This window comes from Piliocolobus tephrosceles, chromosome 2, assembly GCF_002776525.5.
Source record: "Piliocolobus tephrosceles isolate RC106 chromosome 2, ASM277652v3, whole genome shotgun sequence".
NCBI classification, from domain to species: Eukaryota; Metazoa; Chordata; class Mammalia; order Primates; family Cercopithecidae; genus Piliocolobus; species Piliocolobus tephrosceles.
Window position 1 is genome coordinate 99,903,481 of NC_045435.1, and position 27,648 is coordinate 99,931,128.

The window sequence follows — 27,648 nt, forward strand, 5'->3', positions numbered from 1 at the left end:
CTCTTGTTGGTGTTTCATGGGCAGCACAACTGGCTCTTTTTATCTCAGTTGTAGATCCTTGAAGGTCAGTTCACTTTGGGGTAGCTGGAGTTGTGTTTACAGAGTCAGGCCTCACTTTGAGAGGGCTCCTGTATTAAAGACATACCTGAGACTGGGCAATTTACAGAGAAAGGTTTTCTTGGACTCACAGTTAGTTCCACATGGCTGGGGAAGCCTCACAATCATGGCAGAAGGCAAGGAAGGGCAAGTCCCACCTTACATGGATGGCAGCAGGCAAAGAGAGAATGAGGAAGATGCAAAAGCAGAAACCTCTGATGTAACCATCAGATCTCGTGAGACTTATTCACTACCATGAGAACAGTATGGGGGAAACTGCCCCCATGATTCAATTGTCTCCCACCGGGTCTCTCCCACAATATGTGGAAATTATGGGAGTACAATTCAAGATGAGATTTGGGTGGGGACACAGAGCCAAACTGTATCAGCTCCCGAAGTGTGGCCCATCCTGGGGGCCTCTATGAGGCCTACAGGAATCACTACAGGCCCGATGCTGACTCTGTTCTGCACTCTTGGTGTAGAGGAGACTGGGAATTAGACCTAAGTATAAAGGCTCCGTCATCTCTAACAGACTCTCAGAAACCACACTTATAAACTGTAATACTAGAATCAGTCATCTTTAGTAAAGTTTTGGTGAAGGCTGAGGGCTCTCTGAACCCATCTTAACTAACACTCTGTTGTCCTTTTCCTGTTGCAGGACAGCAAGGCCTATGTGACCATTCTCTAAAATATTTAAGCTCGAGAATCACAGAGCGGAAGCTGCAAGGCTCCTGGCTGCCTGCCAGCCGAGGGAATCTGGAGAAACCATTCCTAGGGCCGCGTGGCCCCGTCGTGCCCTTGTTCTGCCCTCGGAATGGCCTTCACTCGGCACATCCTGAGAACAGCCCGCTGAAGCCCAGGGTCGTGACTGTGGTGAAGCTGGGTGGGCAGCGCCCCCGAAAGATCACCCTGCTCCTCAACAGGCGATCAGTGCAGACGTTCGAGCAGCTCTTAGCTGACATCTCAGAAGCCTTGGGCTCTCCCAGATGGAAGAATGACCGTGTGAGGAAACTGTTTAACCTCAAGGGCAGGGAAATCAGGAGTGTCTCTGATTTCTTCAGGGAAGGGGATGCTTTCATAGCTATGGGCAAAGAACCACTGACACTGAAGAGCATTCAGGTGGCTGTAGAAGAATTGTACCCCAACAAAGCCCGGGCCCTGACACTGGCCCAGCACAGCCGTGTCCCTTCTCCAAGGCTGAGGAGCAGGCTATTTAGCAAGGCTCTGAAAGGAGACCACCGCTGTGGGGAAACCGAGACCCCCAAAAGCTGCAGTGAGGTTGCAGGATGCAAGGCAGCCATGAGGCACCAGGGGAAGATCCCCGAGGAGCTTTCACTAGATGACAGAGCAAGGACCCAGAAGAAGTGGGGGAGGGGGAAACGGGAGCCGGAACCCGGTAGCAAGTTGCCCAGGGAAGCCACTCTAGAAGAGAGGCACGCAAGGGGAGAGAAGCACCTCGGGGTGGAGATTGAAAAGACCTCGGGTGAAGTTATCAGATGTGAGAAGTGCAAGAGAGAGAGGGAGCTTCAGCAGAGCCTGGAGCGCGAGAGGCTTTCTCTGGGGACCAGTGAGCTGGATATGGGGAAGGGCCCAATGTATGAGGTGGAGAAGCTGGTGAGGACCAGAAGCTGCAGGAGGTCTCCCGAGGCAAATCCTGCAGGTGGGGAGGAAGGGTGGAAGGGTGACAGCCACAGGAGCAGCCCCAGGAATCCCACTCAAGAGCTGAGGAGACCCAGCAAGAGCACGGACAAGAAAGAGGACAGAGACCCAGAGGATCAAGAAAGCCATGCTCAGGGAGCAGCCAAGGCCAAGAAGGAACTTGCGGAAGTTCTTCCTGTCACAGAGGAAGGGCTGAGGGAGGTGAAGAAAGACACCAGGCCCATGAGCAGGAGCAAGCATGGTGGCTGGCTCCTGAGAGAGCACCAGGCAGGCTTTGAGAAGCTCCCCAGGACCCAAGGAGAAGAGAAGGAGGCAGAGAAGGAGAAAAAGCCATGTATGTCTGGAGGCAGAAAGACGACTCTCAGAGATGACCAACCTGCAAAGCTAGAAAAGGAGCCCAAGACAAGGCCAGAAGAGAACAAGCCAGAGAGGCCCAGCGGTCGGAAGCCGCGACCCGTGGGCATCATTGCCGCCAATGTGGAGAAGCATTATGAGACTGGCCGGGTCATTGGGGACGGGAACTTTGCTGTCGTGAAGGAGTGCAGGCACCGCGAGACCAGGCAGGCCTATGCGATGAAGATCATTGACAAGTCCAGACTCAAGGGCAAGGAGGACATGGTGGACAGTGAGATCTTGATCATCCAGAGCCTCTCTCACCCCAACATCGTGAAACTACATGAAGTCTACGAAACAGACACGGAAATCTACCTGATCCTGGAGTACGTGCAGGGAGGAGACCTTTTTGACGCCATCATAGAAAGTGTGAAGTTCCCGGAGCCCGATGCGGCCCTCATGATCATGGACTTATGCAAGGCCCTCGTCCACATGCATGACAAGAGCATTGTCCACCGGGACCTCAAGCCGGAAAACCTTTTGGTAAGCCTTGACTTTGGATGATATGGGAGAGGGTGTTTTTAGAAAATGGGATAAAATTGATATCAATTGCTTTGTACACTGTCACCTTTACACACTAGAACTTTACTTTTATGTTAATACAACATACTGTTCCAGTATTTAAAACTATGGTTATAGGTCATAAGTTGCTGAGATAAATTAGTTTTGATTAACTTATGGAAAAAGAAACCTTCCAAATTAAATTAAATGGAAAATGTCTCCTCATCTCTGGGAGAAAAATGCGTTTGTCTTGATAATGACCACGTGAACTTAATTTCTTGGTACTTAGGTACTGGGATGCCTACTGGTGGCAGCTTCCCCTTGAGGCTTTGTGTGCATCATTCACCCTCCCACTGAGATGCCACTTTGGTCTCTTTGAAGATAATGCTTTGCTGAGCAGCTCAAAAGGTGCAGTACTGTAAGGGTCTGTGTAAGGAGTGCTGATGAGGCTGGCTCTGGAGTCAGATAACTTGGGTTTGAATCCTGGCTTTCTTAGTTGCTTGCTCTAAGATAAGCCCTTTATCTTGCTGGACGCTAGTTTCATTATTTTGCAAAAGAGAAATGGTAATAGTGCCTATTTTGGAAGGTTGCCTGCAGTTTGAGTGTGGGAAAAAGAAAAGCAGCCCCTGACGGCTGGGAGCTGGCCTGACACTCTTATCTCAGCTATGCCATTCTCCTGTTGAGCATAAGCAATTTCACAGATCAGGGCATCAGATAAGGCCACTCTGTGACCATAATGGCTCAAGACAAAAGCAAAACCCCTTTATGCTGATATCCAAAAGCAGATAAAAATAAGAATATTGTCCAAACCACAAATAAGGTCACATGTCCCCTTTGTGGCTGCTGTGAGTGACTGAGTGCATTGCTTCATCCTTCCTACCTTCATGTAAGAATTATTAAGATACCTGATTATAGAATTACCCCCACGTGCTGACACTATCCAGCCCAGAGCAAAACCCTGCTTTCACGAATCCTCCCCCAAATCATTTAACACAGCCCACATATTGTCATGAGTCCTTTAAACACTCTCTTACTTTGATTCCCAAATCCCAACCGTGTGTGTTCTCGCTTATTGCAGTGAGTTGGTATATTAATGTGTTTGAGTACAAGTGTGTGCCAGGAGGTCTTTGTCATGATGACACTGTCACCTCTGGCATGTTCACCCACTTTCTTCTTTATAGCCCTGATCACCACTTGATAGAGTCTGTATTTACCTTTCTGTCTCCCTCCTGTTATTGGAGAGAAAGTTCCATGACACCATGGACTTTGTTTCATTCAGATTGTGCTCTCAAACCCAGAACAGTTCTGTCACTTGGTCGACATTTAATACGTATTAGTTGTATGAATACCTAAAGGCCATACCATGCTGCCTGGGAAGCAGCAAGAACTCTATCAGTGGCAGAGACTATCACTATTATTACATTAAAAACAACCCTGATATCAAGGTGAATCTCATGAGTAAGCATTCAAAGTCACGTCACTGCAGATAAAGCAATAGTGAATGGACACAGTGATTTTCATGGGCCATATTTTGGCGAGGAGCTGGAAAGGTCCCCCGGGGGGAAGGGATTTATGCTATTTTCTTTAGTTTCCATGGCTGTAGACTCAGCCTGGAGACACTATCCTGGTGCATTCGCCTGTCTGTAAACTGCTCTCACAAGCAGGTGAAACACTGAGTGAGTCAAACTAATTATCCGGTGAAATTAGGTCTACATTGACCACTAAGTCGAGCAACCTTGTTTTTGTGTTTTTGTCCTAACTCATAGAATTACAGAAGCAATTTGACTGGTTGAATGAGTGGTCTGAATTACTCTCTTTGAACGATTTCATTTTTTGCATTAGCTGGAAGTCCTCGTCCTTTCTTTACTCGCTGTTTGATTGTTCCTGTCTTTTGGGTCTGAGCCCAGATGTCTTCTATGTGCAATGTACCGTATGCTCTTTATTATGGACACTTTGGAATTGCAACAGAGCAGTGTTCTTTAACAACTCTCTGCTTCTTTCACTGAATAGCCTAAGCAGGAGAGATCCCTTTCGAGGCCTAAGGAGGTCCCCTGAGCTGAACATTTCAGACATGTGCCTACTATAGCATTATAACAGTTAAACAAGTTCTCAGCTATGTGGAATGAGATCACTGTCTTTTGGAGAGAGTTAGCTTAGTTTGCATTTTCTAACAAGATCCTGGCACCAGTCATTTGAGTCGACCCATCTCTTGGGCAATAGAAGCTCTCATTTGTGTGGAGGGGTTTATCAGCTCTTTCTGAGATGGAGAAAGTCAGCACTGTTATAGATCACATGGAGGGTGGTTTGAGGAAGTAGGAAAACAGCAAGGAATATGTTTAATATGGACAAGCTACTTGCCTCTGGGTAGTTCTTCATGGTTTAAATGTCAGTATGTGCATGTTTTAGTGCTCGGGGGCAGGCAATGGAATTGTATATGTATGTGAGAGAGAGAGAGAGAGAGAGAGAGAGAAAGTGAGAGAGAGAGAAGGCAGACTACAAAGTGGTGTAATTTTTTCATTCTAAATGCATGAGCTTTTGTTTATCGGAATTGATCCCAATTGATATGTAGACCCTTTCTTTTTTTTTATTTTGAAGAAAGCCTATATACATATATTTCAAATAAAAAATCTTTTTTGTGGTGTTATGGCTTCTTCAGAAACTGTAGAAAGCTACATATTTGTTGTGGAATAGGTTAATATATTTGTTTTCCTATGGATAATTTGTCAGCTTGCATTTATCAAAACGGACAGGTCTGGCACATTTATAAAACATGTTTATCCTTTTTCTGGGTGAGTAAAGTTTAACATATTGTTATGTCAGAAGTCTAAATGCTATCTGATGTCAGCGCTTTTTGGTTTTTCAGAAAGAGATAGAGATAATGTTGGATTGACAGTTGACTCGTCCGGGTTTAGCAAGGTGTCATCTCTAAAGCTGCTGATATAATTACATTGCAAATTTGTTTGGCCTTCTAAGATTTAAAATATTAATAAACATCACATTGGTGACTACTGTCCATAAGTTGATGTTCTTCAATTGCCTTTAATTTAGTGTTTTGCACTTGTGTTGAGCTTTATATTGTCAAACTAATTGTTTCTGCCTTTAATGGGTGGCTGCTGTGTCTGCTAAGACCTGCCTTTGTTAAGCTTTGGGAAGTGGTTATGTCAGAACTAACTTTTGATTACACGGCTGATTGCAAAGTGTTGCTGCTTTTAGAGACTATCTGTATGTGCTAAAAGCTCCTAATGAATATAGCAAGCTTATCATATTTTAATCAACAGAAATATTTATATCTGATAATTGGGCCCTAGAGGAAAATTTTAGGCCTACGTTACTGAGTTTATCTATTTCTACTGATCACATTTCCTGATAAGATGATGGTGCTCTTCTTCCCTTGGGGTTATTTAGACTCCTGAGATCTTACAAAAGAAGTTTTAATTATAAGAATTTCCAGCTTGCAGAAATACCAGTGTTAATTGCTGCTTCTGCCAGTGTGTGCTCCTAGGAGGAGTTGGAATATGCTGGGTGATGTTGGCTGGGCTCTGTGGAAGGAAGTGGAGAAGCAAACAGGAGCTGGAAGAGTAATGATGATTAGACCAGCTCACACACACGGTGGAAGAGCACAGGCCAGGTTATTTATAGCTGATGGCTGAGAGATTGTATTCAGCAAAGAAAGCTGGGTGAGCGGGATGGGGAAAGAGACTGAGGAGATGTCAGACATGAGCATTGAGTACGGTCATTTGAGAAAATTTCTTCCAGAATAAGGGGAAGAGAAGGATGTGTTCCTGCCTGGAAATAGAGTGGAAAGGAATGAGTAGGGTGGGCATGCTGCTACACCTCCACTAGCATATAGGGTGCTCATGTCTCTAATTCTGCTACTGCCCCCAGACTAGCTGTTATAGCCCTGGAGTGCTGGGAGCAGAGATCCCCGAAATCCAGGAGAGACGGTGGTGGGGATAGTGGGAACAGGTCTCAGCTTGGTCAAGGACAAAGGTTGTACCCTCTTTCTGGTCTCCTGCTGGTTCTAGGAAGAAACAGGCTTGTCTATATATTTACTGGTGAATATGACTAGGACAGGGCAGTGACTGGTGTCCCTAAAGGTGGCAGGGAAAATCTGGAAGGATAAAAAGTAGCCAATCACACTTCCTGCTCATTCTCCCTTTACAATGAACCTCTTCAATCATTTTCTTGGTCTGAATTCTGTAAGTTCTTTTTCCCTTCTACTCTGATATATAAGAAGGACTCACTGATTATTGCTGTGGTAGTCACTGGTTCTGCAATGCATAATTCTCCTTGATCAGCAAGGTTTCTCTTCTACCAGCTTCAGTTTCAATCTCCTTTCCCTTAGCTTCTCATTAATAGTCCAAGTATTCATGAATGCATTTATACCCCAATCACATTAAGAAAAAAACTAACAACAACTATGAAGTATACTTAAGTTCTACTTAATAAAATAAAGAAATATTAATTTCAGTAATAACATGAAATTACCAAAGAAAAAGTACAGTGACACAAGTCTTTAGGTCATTGGCCCATTTTGATCAAGTCATTGAGAATGCTGTTATATAAAAGATTGAACTCTAGAGAACTGTGGGGTATATTCTTGTCAAAAATCATTGCAGTTATGACTGTAGGTTTACATTGGTAAGACAGGCTCTCAGTATCCATTTCAGCAATTTCCAGGACAATAATAGTATCTGTACACTCAGTGAACTTATGTATTTCCAGGGTTTGGCCACATAGGCAGAGGTTACAGGAAATTTCTCATAGTCTTCAAAATTCTAGATACTGAGTCATCTTGAGGATTGAGGTTTTCTTTCTTCTGTAAGTTCCTTTTGAAACATCCACCTGAAAGGATAGGTGTCTAATAAGTTAATGTCTGCAGTAAGTTATCAACAACAAAGACAATTTTAAAGTATGATTCCTATCTAAAACTGTGACTTCATTTCATCAAGGAGGCCTGAAGATCTGGTCATTTGGTAAAGGAAAATAACAGCACCTTCCTTTAGTCCACTTAATCCCTGTGTTCATGTATGTTATCACCTCTCTAAAAGAGTATATTCTTGTGAGTCACTTGAGGATCTAAGATTAAGTTTCTTAAAACTCTTTAAGGGCATTCGGAAAATGGTCTTAAGCTGAGGAAACAGCTCAGTAAATCTCTTCAAGTTTCTGAGATCTAAGGTCTAGTTGTCTAATTGCAACAGAAACCCTCAGGTTCTGGGTCATCTTCTTGTGGAAGTCCCACATGTTAGGGGTTGGGTTATGTGAGGAGAGGGAGAAAAGAAAGAGTGAGGAGTCCACTGCCATGGTCCCAGCAGGAGATGATGGTGGCTTGGTCTTGGGGACTGCAGTAAAGATGGGGAGAAGTGGTCATCCTAAGGGTAAAGACAAGACTTGTCAGTGGATTGAATGCGGTGGATGAGGAAAGAGAAGACTCAAGGGTGACAGATGTTTCTGACCTGAAGCTGGATCAGTCGCAGCCCCATTTTTCTAATGGAGGAGGGTGGTTTCTGTGTAGTTATGAGAATGAGAGTCTGACTGAATTAGGATAGAATGGAAGGTGATATACTGTAGACAGTGTGTATAGACGCCTCTTTCAAGGGTGTGTGCGTGTGTGTGTGTGTGTATATGTGTGTGTGCACTCACGAAGAAGATCATAGATATGGGACAGTTGCTAAAGAGGGATGCAGAGAAAATAAGAGTTGTGTTTTTTTAAAGTTGAGAGATATGACAGCATCTTTATGTGATGATGGAGCCATTCTCGGGGTTGGGGAACTGTGGGAGAGAAGCAGGGTCGAGGTGAAATCAGTTTCCAGCATGTTGAATTTGAGATGATCATCCGATTGGATGACTAGGTGGTAAAGTAAAGTGTGCTGTGAAATATGAGGCTATCAAGTTCAGGAAACACCTACAGTCCAAAGTCCTTCATCAGCTGGGCTAGCCACCTCTGACCAGACACTGGGTTAAAAAGACAGTTTATCACAGTGATTTCTATGCTCAGAGCTGCCATTAGCTTCCCTTCACATTCACGTTCAGAATAAAAGCCAAGGTCATTTCCATGGCCTGGAAGGTCTTATATGATGTGGACTCCATCTTCCTCTCAAAGCCATTCTCCAGCCACCCAGCTCCTTACTTGCCCTGCTCCTGCCCCTGCTTGCTACATCATATCATGCATGTCCTTCACATTTACTCTTTCTTCTACCTGAAAACTTGCTCCTCACATCTTAATATGGCTCACCCCTGCCTTCGTTCAGATGTTACTTTATCAGTGAGTCCTTCCTTAACCACCTTATTAAAAAAAAACACCCTGCCACTGTCTGTGCCAGTATTGCCAGTAGAATGTTCTGTGATGATGGAGATACAGATTTCCTGTATCTCCACAGCCCAATGTGGTGGCCTATAGCCACATGGGCAGTTCCTCCTGTCTAAGGAACTGCATTTTAAGTTTCATGTAAAAATCAATAGCCATGTGTACTTAGTGGATACTGTACTAGACAACGCAGCCCTTATCCCACTTTTACTTTTTCAAAACACTTATCACTGCCCGACATTACATATTTATTTGAATATTGTTCATTAATAGAAAGGAGGCTTCATAAGAAAAAGAACTTTATCTGTTTCATTCACTACTTTATTCTTAATATTGCAAACACTGCCTAGCAGATGGTAGGTGTGTAAGTATTTGTTGAATGAACAGGAGATTTTAATTAAGTAGAAATAAGCGGATGCAGTAAACAGACACCAAAAGCATTTTGTGAGCATGCCATGTGACAAGTCCCAGGGAAGACTTTTTCCTCACTGATTTTTTTTCAGTCATACTTTTGTATTATGGTATGTTTATGTGTTTGTGTATATATCTATATATATATAGATATATACACATATATATACATATATATGTAGACAGTGTGTATAGACACCTCTTTCAAGGGTGTGTGTGTGTGCACGCACGAAGGGGATCATAGATATGGAACAGTAGCTAAAGAGAGATGTAGAGAAAATAAGGGTTGTTTTTGTGTAGATATATACACAAGGGTGTTATTTTTGTGTATATATATATTTTTTGTGTGTAGGTATATACACAAGGGTGTTATTTTTGTGTATATATATATACACATAAAAGTGTTATTTATGGTGTATGTACATATATTTTGAGACAGTCTCACTCTGTCACCTAGGCTGGAGTGCAGCGGTGTGATCTCAACTCACTGCAACCTCCGCCTTCCAGACTCCTCCCACCTTAGCCTCCCAAGTAGCTGGGACCACAGGTATGAGCCACCACACCTGGCTAATATTTTGGTATTTTTTGTAGAGATGAGGTTTCACCATATTGCCTAGGCTCACTTTAAACTCCTGGACTCAAGTGATCCATCTGCTTTGGCCTTCCAAAGTGCTGGAATTACAGGACTGAGTCACTGTACCCAGCCTGTATTATGGTATATTTTGCTGTCGTTGAAATATAAATGGATTTTAGGTATTGGCATTTTAATGTGAATTGGTTTCTAAGATCATTTCATTCTTCACAGCCAGTTGAAAATGGACCTTGGAGGGAAAAAGTACAAGAAACCATGATGGATCAAGTAAGAAGGTGGCAAAGATAAATAAACTTTATCCATGTCTTAATCCTTAAGGGAGCCATTTGTTGTTTGGGCCGGACTTTGCTGCCATCTTCTGTTCAGAGATGAGAATTGCAAGATCACATTTAAATTGAGGTACCATTGAAGGAGAGAGCAAATTGTTGAGAAAAATAAAGATTCTTCTTGAAGCTTTGAGATTATCCAGATGTTATCTGAATGCCTATGTAAATAATGTAGATCACTTGGATTCCAAGCAAGACACTTTGATGTGGCTGGAAAAGGGTGAGAGATGCAGACAGATAATAGTCATTACAGTGCCATGTAATCTCTTACACACTTTCAGTTAGAGAACAACCGAAAATGAGCCCCCAGCAGGAACATGGCCTAGAGCAGCAAGTTTAGGTAGGCTGCAAAATAGATACAGGGAGATGTGGGGTGAGGGCAAAGTGAGATGTGTTCAAAGGGGGCTTTTGTGCGCCCCCACCACACAACCTGGGAAAGCCCTGAAAGGTTTTCTCAGGCAGGGACATTGAAGTGGGTCATTTAATGGGGTCTTTGGCTGTCTTGATGACCACTTGAGTGCCTGGTCAACCGAGAGTCCTGAGATCCTCTGCTCTGATCAAATCACACCTGCTGTGTGGCATTTGGTGCTGGACATTCTTGGTTAAGAAAGGCATCAATGACATAGGGGCCATCCAGAACTTTACCGTGTACACAGATCTCTCTGAGGTCGTGAGGAAATGCAGATTCTGGCTCAGGGGCTCTGGGGCAGCTGAGAGCTGTAACAAGCTCACAGGAGATGCTGATGGTGCTGGTCCAGGGTCTAGGGGCTGCACTGGGAAAAGGGATGAGTGAGGGAGGGTGACCAGGACACCAGGTCCTGTAAGGATTCACTAGAGTATCCTTGGTTGTTGTATTAGCCAGAGTTCTCTAGAGAGACAGAACCAATAGGATATGTGTTTATAGGGATGTATAAGAGGGGATTTATTAGGGGACTTGGCTCACATGGTTATGGAGACTGAGAAGTCCCATGACTGGCTGTCCACAAGCTGGAGACCCTGGGATACCAGTAGCATGGCTCAGTCCAAGTCTGAAGGCCTGAGAACCCAGGGGTTACTGGTATAAGTCTTGGAGCCCAAAGGCTAGAAAGCCTACAGTTCTGATGTCCCAGGAGGATGGGGAGGAGGGGGTACAGAGAGACAGAGAGACAGAGACACCAATTGCCTTTTCCCTACTTTTGTTCTATCCAAGCCCTAGCTGGCTGGATGCTGCTCTCATCCATATTGAGGGCAGATCTTCTGCACTTGGTCCACCTGGACTCACACGCCAATCTCCTCTGGAAATACCTAACAGACACTGCCCTCACCCCGCCCCCCCATCAAAGATGCTTTACCAGTACTAGGTATTCCTTAATCCAGTCAAGTTGTCATCTAAAATTAATCATCACAGAGGCTAGCTTGGAGAAGCCAGAGGCGAGCTGGGGATCACGGTACTTGCTTCCCATCTTTGGAGGGATGTGTTCTTATTCAGCATCACTGGAGAGCGCAGATTTAGAAAACAGGAGTGGGAAAGGAATTCTGAATCAACATGGGGTGAATCTCCTCACAAGCTAAGTGTGCCATAAATGGGATGAACTACAGCTTAGAGTTGTGGAGTCTTTTCCATTTTGAGATTTCATTCAGACATGAACGATAGTCTGGTGGGAGGATGTTTGAGACACGTTTTTTGCTTGGGTGGAGGTTTGGATTTGATGGTATCAGATGTCCCACAGATTCTGGGAAGAAGAATTATTCTAGGACAACATCACTCATTTGATTTCAAGGTTTAAGATAGGAACTGTTCTGAAGCCAAATATGTGAGGTGCTTGTTGCAAAAATAAGCCAAAAAACTTGCAGACAGTGTGCGACCTTAAAAGTAATTAAGCTGCTTAGGTAGAGGAAATAAATGACAACGCTGAAGAATATTAAATAACTCTTGACAGTAGAAGCTGGAGACAGAAGAACTAAAAACATCGGGCCACCTGGGGCCACTTTCTGGAAGGGACAAGTGGCGCCACTGATCTTAACCGCCCCCCCAGTTCTGCTTATGCAATTGTTGATGCTCAGGGGATGATCCTGAGATTGAAAGAGAAAAGCTATAGCATGAAGAAACTAGAAAAGGCATAATATATCTCACATAGGTCCATATCATACTCTAAAAACAGATTTACATTTTGAAAATATATCATTCAGTCTCTGGATAGTTAACATAATAACTTTTCAAAGTAAAATGTGAGTTTCCAAAATGTTTAATCAGCTACAAGCTCAGTGGAGCCAGGTTTTGGAATTGAGGGCTTCCACGAGGAAGGTAATGTTTCACTTATTTCACAATAGGAACACACTTATTACTTTGGTGTACTAAGTCAGCTGAAAGCTTTATTTAATTTATTTATTTTTAAAACTAATTTGTTTATTTTTAAGACGGAGCTTCATCCTTTCACTCAGGCTGGAGTGCAGTGGCTCGACCTCAGCTCACTGCAACCTCCATCTCCAGGGTTCAAGTGATTCTTCTGAGTCAGCCTCCATAGTAGCTGGGATTACAGGTGCCCACCACCATGCCCAGCTAATTTTTTTTTTGTATTTTTAGTAGAGATGGGGTTTCACTGTGTTGGCCAGGCTGGTCTCAAACTCCTGACCTCAAGTGATCCACCTGCTTAAGCCTCCCAAAGTACTGGGATTACATGAGCCACCATGCCCGGCCAGTCAGCCAAATGCTTTTAATGCTGCTAATTTATAAATATTTGTGAGAGACATATTTTTCCAGCAGTCACCCAGCAACTATGATTAATGCATATGATCCATCTGGTCATTCTAGGCATCACATTATTTTGTTTTCCTTCCCTTCCAAACAAGGTTTTCTTAAATTATTTTGGTAATTACCCTGTTGTCTCCTTTTGGGCTATGTCAGTTTCTATATGCAGACCAAGCAGAATTTCATTTTAGTTCTAAATTTATGACTTTCCATTTGGTGAGGTTAATTATGGAGACATTGATTAGATTGTCTGGTGGTGACTTGGGCTCAGTAATTAAGACACTTGCTGCTTATGGAGATGTAAGCTCACTGACAGAAACCAAAGCAAGTGTGGAGAATTTATTCTGGTCTGGAGAGACAGGGGAAAGGCGGCTCCACCCTGCCATTCTAGGTGTTGCCCATGGCTGTGATGGGTCCCAGGGAGAGGCAGAGTTCCCCTACTGCCCACCTGTCCAGGCACTGGTAGGAGCCTTGGGAGCCTTTGCCCCAGTTCCAGGAGAGATGTGAGGGCGTATGCCTGCAGACAAGTTGATAATTTCTCCTATAGCTGTGGTGGCACTAATGAGTCTCTTGCTTGGATAAGATTGCCCAAATTGTAGTAAGTTTTCACACAGTGGTCTAACTAACTGCTTAGTTCACCTTCGTCTGAGCAATCAGCTTCTACCATGAGAAACAGGGCAGTTACCCTTGGACCTTATGTATGCAGGTACCAGATAGTTTGGAAGGATGCTGGAGTATTGAATTGTGTCTGATTATTTAACCTTCCCTCAAACTGGAAAACTTCTTTCAGGCAGGGGCACTGATGCATCTTTTACTTGCTGCAAGATGTGCTGGGTTTGTGCCCTCATGGTTAGTTTTTTCATGTGAAATTTAGTTTTATTTTCCAGCATAGTGACCTAAATACTTGCCACACTTACCTCTTGAGATTAGTTTCTTCTAGGTTAAGGTCCAGCTTTTCCTAACAGTCATAATCTTATATCAAATCACTTGTTGGGGAAGGAGGACAGGGCATACTAACTTGGCAATGGGAATTGGCTTACCAGAGATGAGAAAGTCAGTCGCCTGGACTTGTTTGAAGGAATGAGACAGGTGAGATAAGTTTTGAAGGGGAAAAAGGAGGGAGCATTTCAGATTCTGTATTCATTCAGAGTGAAGGTGAGTGTGCCTTTTCTCTGTTTTAAAAATTGACCAATTCTACCCTTTTCTAAAACCTGGTGGAAGTCACACTGGGCCTTTTGGTCACTTTAGAGCTAATACTTTGCTAGGCAAATTGCAGACATTGAATGAAACTCGTGACATAAGCCTATTTGCTGGAAACTGTCACTCCCATTCTTCCGTCTTTTATTTTGAGACAGGGTCTTGCTCTGTTGCTGAGGCTGGAGTGCAGTGGTATAATCATGGCACACTGCAGCCTCAACTTCTCAGGCTCAAGTGATCCTCCTATCTCAGCCTCCCACGTAGCTGGGACCACATGCATGCATCACCACGCCTGGCTAATATTTTTACTATTTGTAGAGATGGGGTCTCCTCGTGTTGCCCAAGCTGGTCTTGAACTCCTGGCCTCAAGTGATCCTTCCACCTTGGCCTCCCAAAGAGCTGTAATTACAAGTGTGAGCCACTGCACCTACCCCACCCCCATTTTTTTTTAAACAAATGAGAAAACAGACTCAGATGAGTAAAGAAATTTGTCCAAGGCCATTCAGCTGCAAGTCTTGGAGTTGGAATTGCTCAAAGACTCCTGGCCTGTTTGATTCTTAATCCCCCACCTCTCCCAATGAGGGCCTGTATTTAACATCTGTCTCCTGCTTATTGGTCTACTTCTTCATTTTTTTGTAATTTTTAATTTTTGTGGGTATGTATCAATCCATTTTTATGCTGCTAATAAAGAGATACCTGAGACAGGGAAGAAAAAGAGGTTTAATGGACTTATGGCTCCACATGGCTGGGGAGGCCTTCCCACAATCATAGTGGAAGGCAAGGAGGAGCAAGTCACATCTTACATGGATGGCAGCAGGCAAATAGAAAGCTTGTGCAGGGAAACTCCCATTTTTAAAACTGTCAGATCTCGTGAGACTGATTCACTATCATGACAACAGTACAGGAAAGACCTGCCCCCATGATTCAATTACCTCCTATTGGGTTCCTCCCACAACATGTGGGAATCGTGGGAGTTATAATTCAAGATGAGATTTGGGTGGGGACACAGTCAAATCATATTCCACTCTGGCCCCTCCCAAATCTCATGTCCTCACATTTCAAAACCAATCATGTCTCAACTGTTCCCCAAAGTCTTAACTCATTTCAGCATTAACTTAAGAGTGCACAGTCCAAAGTCTCATCCAAGACAAGTAAAGTCCCTTCCACCTATGAGCCTGTAGAATCAAAAGCAACTTAGTTACTTCCTAGATACAGTTGGGGTACAGGTATTGAATAAATACAGCCATTTCAACTGGGAGAAATTTGCCAAAACAAAGGTGCTACAGGCCCCATGCAAGTCTGAAATCTAGCAGGGCAGTCAAATCATAAAGCTCCAAAATGATCTCTTTTGACTCTGGGTCTCACATCCAGGTCATGCTGATTAATGCAAGAGGTGGATTCCCATGGTCTTGGGCGGCTCCGCTCCTGTGGTTTTGCAGAATACAGCCTCTCTCCCGGCTTCTTTCATAGGCTGGCATTGAGAGTCTGTGGCTTTTCCGGGCGCATGGTACAAGCTGTCATTGGTCTACCATTCTGAGATCTGGAGACAGTGGCCCTCTTCTCAAGATTCCATTAGGCAGTGCCCTAGTAAGGACTCTGTTTGGGGGATCTGACCCCACATTTCCCTTCTGCACTGCCCTAGCAGAGGGTCTCCATGAGAGCCCCACCCCTGCAGCAAACTTTTGCCTGGACATCCAGGTGTTTCCATACAGCCTCTGAAATCTAGGCGGAGGTTCCCAAACCCCAATTCTTGACTTCTGTGCACTGGCAGGCTCACCACCACATGGAAGTGACCAAGACTTGCATCCTCTGAAGCCACAACCAGAGCTTTATGTTTGCCCCTTTCAGCCATGGCTGGAGTGGCTGGGATGCAGGGCACCAAGTCCCTAGGCTGCACACAGCATGGGGATCCTGGGGCCAGCCCACAAAACCACTTTTTACTTGTAGGTCTCTGGGCCTGTGATAGGATGGGGTGCCATGAAGACCTCTGACATGCCCTGGAGACATTTTCCCCATTGTCTTGGGGATTAACATTCGGGTCCTCATTACTTAGGCAAATTTGTGCAGCCGGCTTTAATTTATCCTCAGAAAATGGGATTTTCTTTTCTATTGCATTGTCAGGCTGCAAATTTTCCAAACTTTTATGCTCTGTTTCCCTTATAAAACTGAATGACTTTAACAGCACCCAAGTCACCTCTTGAATGCTTTACTGCTTAGAAATTTCTACCAGATATCCTAAATCATCTCTCTCAAGTTCAAAGTTCCATAAATCTCTAGAGCAGGAGCAAAATGCCACCAGTCTCTTTGCTAAAATGTAACACGAGTCACCTTTGCTCCAGTTCCCAACAAGTTCCTAGTTTCCATCTGAGACCACCTCAGTGTGGACTTTATTGTCCATATCACTATCAGCATTTTGGGCAAAGCCATTCAACAAGTCTCTAGGAAGTTACAAACTTTCCCACATTTTTCTATCTTCTGAGCCCTCCAAACTGTTCCAGTCTCTGCCTGTTACCCAGTTCCAAAGTCACTTTCACAGTTTTGGGTATCTTTTCAGCAGTGCCCCACTCTACTCATGCCAGTTTACTGTATTAGTCCGTTTTCCTGATGCTGATAAAGACATACCCGAGACCAGGAAGAAAAAGAGGTTTAATGGACTTATGGGTTCCACATGGTGGGGGGGGCCTTCCTACAATCATGGTGGAAGGCAAGGAGGAGCAAGTCACATCTTACATGGATGGCATCAGGCAAAGAGAGAGCTTGTGCAGGCAAACTCCCATTTTTAAAACTGTCAGAGACCGATTCGCTCTCATGAGAACAGCATGGGAAAGACCCACACCCGTGATTCAACTACTTCCCACTGGGTTTCCCCAACAACATGTGGGAATTGTGGGAGTCACAATTCAAGATGAGATTTGGGTGGGGACACAGCCAAACCATATCAAGGTACATACTAGGTGCATATATGTTTGGGGTACATGAGATGTTTTGATACAGGCATGCAATGCATAATCATTACATCATGGAGAATGGGGTATTCATCCCCTCAAGCATTTATCCTTGTGTGATTACTTTTGCACCATCCTAATGCCAACAATCCAATTATACCCTTTTAGTTATTTTAAAATGTACAGTTAAATTATCATTGACTATAGTCACCCTGTTTTGCTATCAAATAATAGGTCTTATTCATTCTTTCTAACTATTCTTTTTTTTTTTTTTTTTGAGACGGAGTCTTGCTCTGTCGCCCGGGCTGGAGTGCAGTGGCCGGATCTCAGCTCACTGCAAGCTCCGCCTCCCGGGTTTACGCCATTCTCCTGCCTCAGCCTCTGGAGTAGCTGGGAGTACAGGCGCCCACCCCCTCGCCCGGCTAGTTTTTTGTATTTTTAGTAGAGACGTGGTTTCACCGTATTAGCCAGGATGGTCTCGATCTCCTGACCGCCAGGATGGTCTTGAGCTCCTGACCTCGTGATCCGCCCGTCTCGGCCTCCCAAAGTGCTGGGATTACAGGCTTGAGCCACCGCGCCCGTCCCTAACTATTCTTTTTGTACCAATTAACCATCCTCACCTCCCCCCATCCCTGCCCCATACTTCTTCATTTTCATTCCCAGTCTTTTTCCTTTCTTTTTCATGTCTGCCCAGCCTTTGCATTGCCCAGAGGCATTTTCTAATGCTCATGAAAGCTAGACTGTGCTCAAAGTATCCTTGATCCTTGTTCTAACTCAATGCTGCCTAATAGCCCTTTCTGCAACAGTGGAAGTGTGTCTATCTGTGTTTCCCAATACGGTAGCCACAAGCCTCAAGTGGCTTTTGAGTACTTGAAATGTGCCTAATGCAGCTGAGAAGCTAAATTTTTAATTTAATTTTAATTAATAAATTTAAGTAGCCACTTGTGACAATATGGTGCTACCATATTGGACGGCATAGTAAATCTAAATCATTGGTTCTTTAGTTGAAAATGTGAGCCCTTGTCATTGAGGTCAAGTTAGCTTTGTCAGTGTTGGGCTAAGCTGTAATCCCACATAGGTTTATCGTTTGCTTATCTTGACCTTGCATGCCTGTTGTTTCATTAGTATCCGTTCTTTGTTCTAATCACGATTTTGGTGGTGGTTTGGGGATTTTGGTTTCTTACAGGTTCAACGAAATGAGGACAAATCTACTACCTTGAAATTGGCTGATTTTGGACTAGCAAAGCATGTGGTGAGACCTATATTTACTGTGTGTGGGACCCCGACTTATGTAGCTCCTGAAATTCTTTCTGAGAAAGGTAAGTGTTACACATCGATCTGTGGGACTCTAGTTCCCTTACTAACAAATGTTTCATTTGTAATATTTACTAGTTTTCAATATGGAATAAATCTCAGAGAACTGATGCTTAGGCTTGGATTTGGACTTCAGTGAAAATATTTGAAGTAGGCTTGATCAAAGCATGAGAGCTTTCTCCTCATCAGGGCTGCCCCTGTTACAGTGAATGGATCAGTGTATGTGTGTGTGTGTGTGTGTGTGTATGTGTGTATGTGTGTGTGTTTGTGTGTGTATGTGTGTGTTTAGTGTGTTTAGGCAGGACAGTGAGATGAAAGATGATGGAGAATTGGATGGGGAACTCAAGCAAGCAAGGCCATTTGGGCTACTGACCCAAGGCTGTCTCTAACAGGAGAGAATTGAAGTAGTCCTTATGGTACTTGGTTTAAACACTTCTTCACCAACCTTCCATTTAAAGGAAAAGGGGATCCCATTTTCCTCCATGAACTCTATGAATATTTATTACCTACTTGTATATTATGCAAGGATCCAATGAGTTGTTTTAGTGACATAGTTTCTAAAACATTTAAAAAGGAAATAATAGTTATGATATGGCTCTAACTATATGAATGACTATTTGACTACTGTGGCACTTCAGGAGAAATCAATTTACCCACCATTGTAAGATGGGAAGACCTTCGTTGGGTTGCAGGGTTGGTGACAGGGAGAAGGGATGGACGGATAGTTTCCCAGCAGCAGAACCATCAGGACAATTAAGAAGAGGAGATGGCCAGGCACAGTGGCTCACACCTGTAATCCCAGCACTTTGGGAGGCCAAGGCGGGGTGGATCACCTGAGGTCAGGAATTCGAAACCATCTTGGCCAACACAGTGAAACTCCGTCTCTACTAAAACTACAAAAAAATTAGCTGGGCGTGGTGGCACATGCTTGTAATCCCAGCTACTCAGGAGGCTGAGGCAGGAGAATGGCTTGAACCCGGGAGGCGGAGGTTGCAGTGAGCCAAGATTGCGCCATTGCACTCTAGCCTGGGCAACAAGAGTGAAACTCCGTGTCAGAAAAAAAACAAAAACAAAAACAAAAACAAAAAACCAAAAGATGAGGAGATGACATGCATGAGGTCAGGTGTTAGAGACATGGAGAAGACTAGCCTCAGTGGACCAGAGAGAAACACAATTGGTTGGTGTATTAGTCAGGTTTTTGTGTTGCTATAGAAATAACGAAGGCTGGATAATTTATAAAGAAAAGAGATTTAGTTGGTTCAGGGTTCTGCAGGCTGTACAAGCATGGTGCCAGCCATCTGCTCTGCTTTTGGTAAGGGCTTTAGGAAGCTTACACTCATGGTGGAAGGTGACAGGGAACCGGCATGTTACATGGTGGAACTGGGAGCAAGAAAGAGAGAGAGGGAGGAGGTCCCAGACTTCTAAACAACTAGATCCTAAGTGAAGCACCTGAGTGAGAACTCACTTGTCACCAAGGGGATGGTACTAAACCATTCATGAAGGATCCACCCCCATAATCTAATCACTTCCCACAGGCCCCACCTCCAACACTGGGAATCAACACATGGAATTTCAACATGAGATTTGGAGGGAACAAATATCCAAACTATATCAGTTGGATAGGTTGAGCTTAAATTCTCCACAAATGGGAAGGCTGGGTAGAGGTGTTTAGACTTGGTGTGGCATCGATGAACTGGTTAAGAGAAGAAAAGAAAGCATATAGGCAACATGAATTCTTGGGAAAATCACATATTGGTGGTAGCACCAACTAAAACAGGGTGTTGGAAAGGATAGCTCTTTTGGGAGACAGGGGGATGGGGTGAGTTTAGTTTTGAACACACTGACTTTGTAGAGATATCAGGATGGATAATGGAGTTGTCCACTTGGCAAGGAGGTGAAGCTGTGAGCTGAACATGTGGCTTTGAGACTCCTCAACAGAGAGGTGGTTGATAATGGGCTCCTTGGTAATGCCAGGAATGAGAGCCAAGGACGTATTCTTGAGGAGGCCAAGAGCTCAGAGATGAGAGAAGGAAGGAGGGGTCAGTAGAGAAAAGGGTGGGTAGCCCAGAATGGATCTGGAAAGTGCATTGTCACAGAGGCCAAGGGACATTTCTAGAGATTGATGAGACCCAGGAAAATCAGTCCCTCTCAACAGTGAACGGTTGAGAACTGAGAAAAGGTCACAAGGGGTTGTTAGTGACTTATTCTCTTAGTGTTTTCCTGCTGATTTGTGTTTTGTCAAACTTACTCTGGGGCTTAATCATGAATATCTAACTTCTAAATTACAACGGTCAAGTGTTTTCTTTTTCTAACTGTAGAAAGTTAGAAAGTGTTGAAAATGTATATATTGCTGTGATAAGTTTTGGGAAGACAATGTGTAATATGTATTAATAATCTTTATATTGCTTTGTCTATTTCACTGCTGGAAGGTTATTTTAGGAATATAATCAGACATGTGCACAAATATTTAATAAATGCTCATCAGAAAATTCCTTACAGTTGTAAAAAAATTAGTAAAAACTTAAATTACAACATAGCAATTTATTATGTAAAGGGGATACTAATAGTTGTTAGAAATCATGTTTGTAAAAAATATTTTTTATATTTTTCATAGGAAATTCTTATGTTGGAAGTGCCATTATATAATATTAAGTAAATAAAATACAGTGTAAGTGCAACGTGATCCTAATTTTATGTAGAAAAGTAAATAAAAATGTTATTTAGAAAAGAATACATGTCTCCATATGGGTGTGTGCATATGTGTGTGTGTGTTGTGTACTAGTGTGTGCACATGTGGGGGATACAGCTAGTAAACATCAGTCTTTTAAAAATCATTTAAAAAGCCAGTAAATGATATTTTTTAAGTGAGAGAGAAGGCAATGGATATATAGGAAGCAGAGATTGCTAGTATAGACTCGGGCTTCTCTAACTATCTCTGGTGAAGGATGAAGTTTTAAAATTTCCAGTACAGTGTGGACTCACAGTCCTGCTGCATGTGACTAGAATACATCTCATGCCACATGTGACTCACCACATGTGTGTGACAATGCCTGAACCGATGTATGTGCTGTTCAACGAGATGTGCCGTTCAATCATGCAACTGAATGTCACAGTCTTGTTAAATTGCTATAAGAGTTTCCAAACACTTGCTTTCAAGTGTTTCTGTGCTCATTTTATTACAGACCAGTAATAAGGCATTGCAAAGTGGCAGTGGCCCATGGACTACACTTTGAGTAACGATGGTGTAGAATCCTTATCTATAGGAGTTAGAAGGGAGCTGTGTTTGGAAGTGGCTCTTGGTTGCTGAGAGCTGGGATCCTCTGTAACTTAGATCTATTTAGAACCACAATACTCCATCATTTATTTTGTCACCTTTGACCCTGCCTGGTCTCAGGTTTGTTTGTGTCTCTGCCTCTGTCTGCACAGGTTATGGACTGGAGGTGGACATGTGGGCTGCTGGTGTGATCCTCTATATCCTGCTGTGTGGCTTTCCGCCATTCCGCAGCCCTGAGAGGGACCAGGACGAGCTCTTTAACATCATCCAGCTGGGCCACTTTGAGTTCCTCCCCCCTTACTGGGACAATATCTCTGATGGTGAGATTTGGGGCTTCCTCACACAGCAGAGGAGGGGATGGATTTTTCAGGTCAGATGTGTAGAGGACCCACCACTGTGCCCGGCGCAGAGTTGGACTGTCACCATGTCATGTCTCATCCTTTACTTCCTCAGTAGCTTCATGTAGGTTTGTGTAGCACTCTGAAAACTTTGAGATTTTAGTGAAAAAGTTTAGTGCTTTGAGATTTAGTGAAAAAGCCTAACCACCAGTTACAGTCACCAAGTACTTTTCCTTAAGGTAATTCAAGAACCTTAGAACTGAAAAATATCAGAAACATTATAACTCTCCTTTGGAAAGAGAAAGGCCATCTTATATACAGAAGTGTTTGTGAATGGAACGACTGAAAATGCTTATTTTACGTGTGCATAACCAAGGGTCCTATAGCAGCACACTTGGAGCACAGGGGCTCTGCAATGAAGATCTCAGTTATTTTTTAGTGACCTGGAGCCTGCATGGTCCTCCCTGCTTTTGGCCCTCTGTTCCATTTGATTCCAAATGAAATCCTTCCCCTTGTCTCTATGGATTTGTCTGTACTACTCCCTGTCCTTGTAAAACTGAGAACTAGATAATTGGGGATTTTGAGTCTTTAGCTTAAAAAGTAGAATAGGAGGCTAGGTGTGGTGGCTCATACCTATAATCCCAGCACTTTGAGAGGCCCAGGTGGGAGGATTGCTTGAGGCCCGGAGTTCGAGACCAGGCTGGGCAACTAGCAAGACCCCTTCTCTACAAAAAATAAAGCAAATTAACCAGGCATGGTCCCAGCTGCTCTGGAAGCTGAGGCAGGAGGATCGCTTAAGCCCAGGAGTTTGAGGCTGCAGTGAGCTATGATGGTGCCACCACACTCCAGCCTGGGTGACAGAGATCCTGGTTCAAAATAAAAATAAAAATAAAGTAGAATAAGAATGATAACATTTTGTTTTTCAATTTTCCCTAAACATGCTGTTTAATTTTAGTTATTGAACTGCCTCCATCCCTAGCCTCTATTTCCTCACTGGGATTGGAAGATGAGGAAAGGGAAAATCTTCATTTTTCCCCCTCTAAATAAGGTAGGGAGAGGGTGGCTTGTCACAGTAGATGAGGATCTTGAGCTGACAAGGCAGTGGCAACTGGGAATTGAGGGACTAAAAATCATTTTAGAAAGTTCTGTGCAGCACTCCTTAGATTTGGGCATGGGTGGCCCTCGTCCTGGGGCCTGTGCTAGTCACATCCTTCTCTACAGAGTGAGGAGAGTATGGGGCTTAGGGGGTGTGCCCCCAGAGCCCAGGTCCCCTCTTCTAGGTCACTTCCTTAAGACCCATGAATTCCCTGTCCAAATGGCCCAAGCCCACTTCCAAGGTTTGTGAGACCTCTTTCCAGCCTCTTCCCACTATGCCGTAAAGTAGCCAAGGAGTGGCTGTCTGGAGCGGATAGACAGAGCTTGGACATGTTGGCTGGGGGGTCTGGTTGTCCACACTTGTACACAAGAGTCTGAGGATTCTCAACTTAAATCTGGCCTTCCAGCCTCTGAGTGAGTCATTTGAGGACCCGGAGAGAGTGGTTCTGGCAGCAGTGGGGCTGGGGCTTTTTGTGGGCAGAATTTTCCCGGCTTGAATTGGGTGGTGTAGGAGGAATCTGGGCCTTCTGTGCTCAGGAGGTGGCTGGACATCGGTGTACGGGAGCGGTGATTGGTGGGTGAGCAGCTGGTCTTGAGTAAAAGACAGCCTTCAATAAAGGCAAAGAACAACAACAAAAAGGTGGATGTTTTCTTCTTGTGCATTCTTGAGTGATTGAAAGAGCAGGCTCAATGAGCCAGGCTGGGAGAGCCAGCAAGCCAGGGGGAAATCTCTTTTGCTTTCTGCCTGCTGCTGGGCTCCCCAATTGGCCCCTCGTTTCTCTAAAGTCAATCCAGTCATGGTCTTCGGCAGAAAATAAAATTAATTTTGAATTTGCACTATTTATTTTTTAGATTTCTTTACACGGTTTTCAGTTTTGTCAACGTGAAGGCATATGTATTGACTTGGGAAGATTGAACATATTTTATTTAACAATGTGTTAGTTTTGATTTGAAATCTTAAAGTATGTAGATGTATAGCATGTGGTCTCCATTTGTTCCTTTGCCCTGAGTGCCTGCGATGTTAAGAGTGGGCCTGGCCCCGTGATTCTAGAGAAATGAATGAGCATCCTCTCGAGCTGTGCTGTCCAACATGGTAGCCCCCTATCCGCTGCCACACATGGCTATTTAAATGCAAGTGTAAATTAACTCAAAGTAAATCATATAAATATTCACTTCCTCAGTTTCACAAGCCAGATTTCAAATGCTCAATAATCACAGGTGGATAGTGCAGATAGAGAATGTTCCTGCCTTCTATTGCACTGTGCTGCTCTAGAATATGAAGGAGCCTTTCAGCCAGCCATGGTGCTGACGTGAATGTTTGTGTTCTTATTTCATGTGTGGGGAAGAAAAATTCAGAACCACTTACATTCATCACATTTTTCCCTTCACTCATTCCAACAGCTGCCAAAGATCTGGTGAGCCGGTTGCTGGTGGTAGACCCCAAAAAGCGCTACACAGCTCATCAGGTTCTTCAGCACCCCTGGATTGAAACGGCTGGCAAGACCAATACAGTGAAACGACAGAAGCAGGTGTCCCCCAGCAGCGAGGGTCACTTCCGGAGCCAGCACAAGAGGGTTGCGGAACAGGTATCGTAGTCACCGCCTCGGGAATCTGTTCAGCCCCCAGTTCTGCTCAAAGACAGAGATAAGGAGGGAAGTTTGAGAGAAAAACAATGAAAGAGGCTTCTTCACATAATTGGCGAATCAGAGGGAGAGACACTCAGTGTATTTTAAAGCATATTAAAAAAATTAAGTAAATGTTAAATGTCAACATATTTTTAGATTTGTATATTTAAAGCCTTTAATACATTTTTGGGGGATAAGCATTGTCATCAGTGAGGAATTTTGGTAATAATGATGTGTTTTGCTTCCTCTTTGTAACCAAGTTTATTCTGTACTACAGGAGTGGTGCTTACCAGGGTCTAAACTCCCCCTGTGAGATTAATAAGGTGCATTGTGGTCTTTCCGTGTTAATAAAATGTGCTCTGAATAACAGAAGTGGGCCTGTATTCCAATTACTTCTTTGTGCTGGTGACGACGGCCAGGGAATGAATGATCTCCGGAGGCTGATATGACTACATATAGATGTGAAGGACACTTGATGAGTTGACAAGACGTGTTTATTTAGGATGTACTATTCTTGGTCTCTAGCATTTCAGTCTTACCAAAAATCAGTTTTGGTGCAGTCTGAGACATGGAAAGAAAAAACCAAACTATTGAATCATTCTTGCTCCTGCAATACCATTATACTGCTTTTCAGCCCAATTATCCCTGAGCCTGAGTCACTTCTATGTGAAGTCAGGCACTCAGGCTGTGACTGTGTTAACATTTTCAGATCACGAGGGAGCCATTTAGTACATTAATATGTCAGAAATGCAGTAAATGGATTACACAGAGACTTGAAGGAGCTCAGAGTTCAAGCACATTCCTACCTGCAGGACATACACCCAGGACACATTCCAGATTTCTGTGCTGAAATATTGGTCTTTGCAGATGACTCTGGGAGTATGTGTGGGCTGACAGCAAAACATATCCTAATATTTCCCAAATTTACCTTCCTAGATTATGAATGCCCTGGTCAGTAGGCCACAAATCCAGTCAAGAGTGTGGCTGTCTCACTTCTATGTTCCCTAACAGTTTTGGAGCCATCTGGGTGGAGGGGTGTATTAGTTAGGAAAACAGGAACAGTACTAGAGAATTCAACATAAGGAATTGCTTAATCAGGTTTTGGAAAATGGAAAAAGCACAAAGGAGGCTCTGGTATAATTTAGAGATAGTAACTGCGGGAAGTGGCTCCCATTCTTAGGTGGAGAACCAAGGGAAGAAGTTGGGGTTATTAGAACCTAAGAGATTGAAGGAGAAATTCCTTGCAGTGGACACTGTAGTATGCCACTCAGGTCCTCCAAGACTGAAGGGAATAAGCTGCTTGGGGTGCTGCTGGATTATGGCCCTCAGCTTTCAACCCTGTACAGGAATTACCCTCCACTGGAAGAGACACGTTTCAGCTCCCTCCTGAAGCAGGCCGTATCAAATGACTAGTCCAGGTAGGGTATGGCGGCTCAGCTCCTTTGTCCCAAATAGGGACAATACTGAAGGGCCATCCAACTACTGACCTGCTCATGGGGGTTGGCTGAACTGTTGGTTGAGACTGCATCACAGCCCAGCTTCTCCCTTGCCCAATCCTGCTTCTTTCCTTTTCCTTCCAGAGGCAATGATCCTGAGACCACTCCCTAATAGGCCTTTTGGATGCTAATCTGGATTTCAGAGTTGGCTTCTCAGGAAACCAAACCCTTGACACTCCCTAGAAACTTGAAACCACATCAAAGAAGTACCAGCTGGTGCTTTAACCTCAGAAGCTTGGAGGAGGGGCCCTGTGGAGCTGGGACTCAGACCCCTGAGGAGAGGGTGCTGCCCAGCAGGCAGTGTAATGGGACTCATTCTGAAAACATGAAGAGGCTGGAAGCTGGATTCAGTTGCTACTAGAACATCGTTTGATAAAGACACAAGTAACCTTCATTTCACTAAATCCAAAAGAGAATTTTCAATCCTCAAATTAGCATCACTTGACCCTATTGACCACTCTCTCTTTGAGTAATTTCTCCTGTTGACTACCATGATGGCACATTTTTCTGTTTTTTTTTTTTTCCTCCTATACCTTTGGATCTCCTGTATAGATTCAGTCTTCTTCCAGTTGCTAAAAGCTGTAGTTCCATCCTTAGTGGCTAGGGAAATGCAAATTAAAATCACAGTGAAAGATCACTATACACCCATTAGAATAGCTAAAATTAAAAGGCTAAAATGAAAAGACTGACCGTACCAACTGCTAGCGAGGATGTGGAGTGACTGGAATTCCCGTACCTTGCTGCTGGGAGTATAAAATGGGACTTCTCCTTTGGAGAACAGTTTGGTAGTTCCTTTAAAAGTTAAACATGTACCTACCATATGAAATTGCACTTCTAGATATTTATGCAGGAGAAATTCAAGCATACGTCCTATAAAGACTTCACAATATTTATAGGTGCTTTATTTGTAGTAGCCCCAAAGTGGAAACAGCTTGAGTGTGCATGATTTGGTGCATGGATAAACAGATTGTATGGCCACACAATGAATAACAGCCACAAAAAAGGGATGAACTACTCATACATGAACAACATGGATGGACCGCCAAAGAATTAGGCTGAATGAAAGAAGAAAAAAAAGACTACATTTTGATTATTTCATTTACGTACTATTCCAGAAAATACAAGTGAATCTACAGTGACAGAAAGTGATCAGGGGTTTCCTGGAGATGGAAATGGGGAGAGCGGGGAGGAGGGATTGCAAGGGAACACTTGGTAAATTTGGGGATGAGGGATGTGTTCATTTTCTTGATGTAATAATGGATTTATGGGGGTATATATGTCAAAACTTACCAAATTGTACACTTTTGCTATGTGCAGTTTATTGTGTGTCAATTATACCTCAATAAAGTTG

General features: G+C 43.7%; 1 protein-coding gene across 1 annotated transcript; it reads left to right on the plus strand.

The window, feature by feature from the left end:
- Positions 1-27,648, plus strand: DCLK3 (doublecortin like kinase 3). Its single transcript, XM_023187682.1, has 5 exons — positions 1-64; positions 755-2,631; positions 18,342-18,474; positions 21,896-22,063; positions 24,578-27,648. The coding sequence occupies exons 2-5, from the start codon at positions 1,180-1,182 to the stop codon at positions 24,769-24,771; spliced, it is 1,947 nt and encodes a 648-aa protein (XP_023043450.1). The 5' UTR covers positions 1-64; positions 755-1,179; the 3' UTR covers positions 24,772-27,648.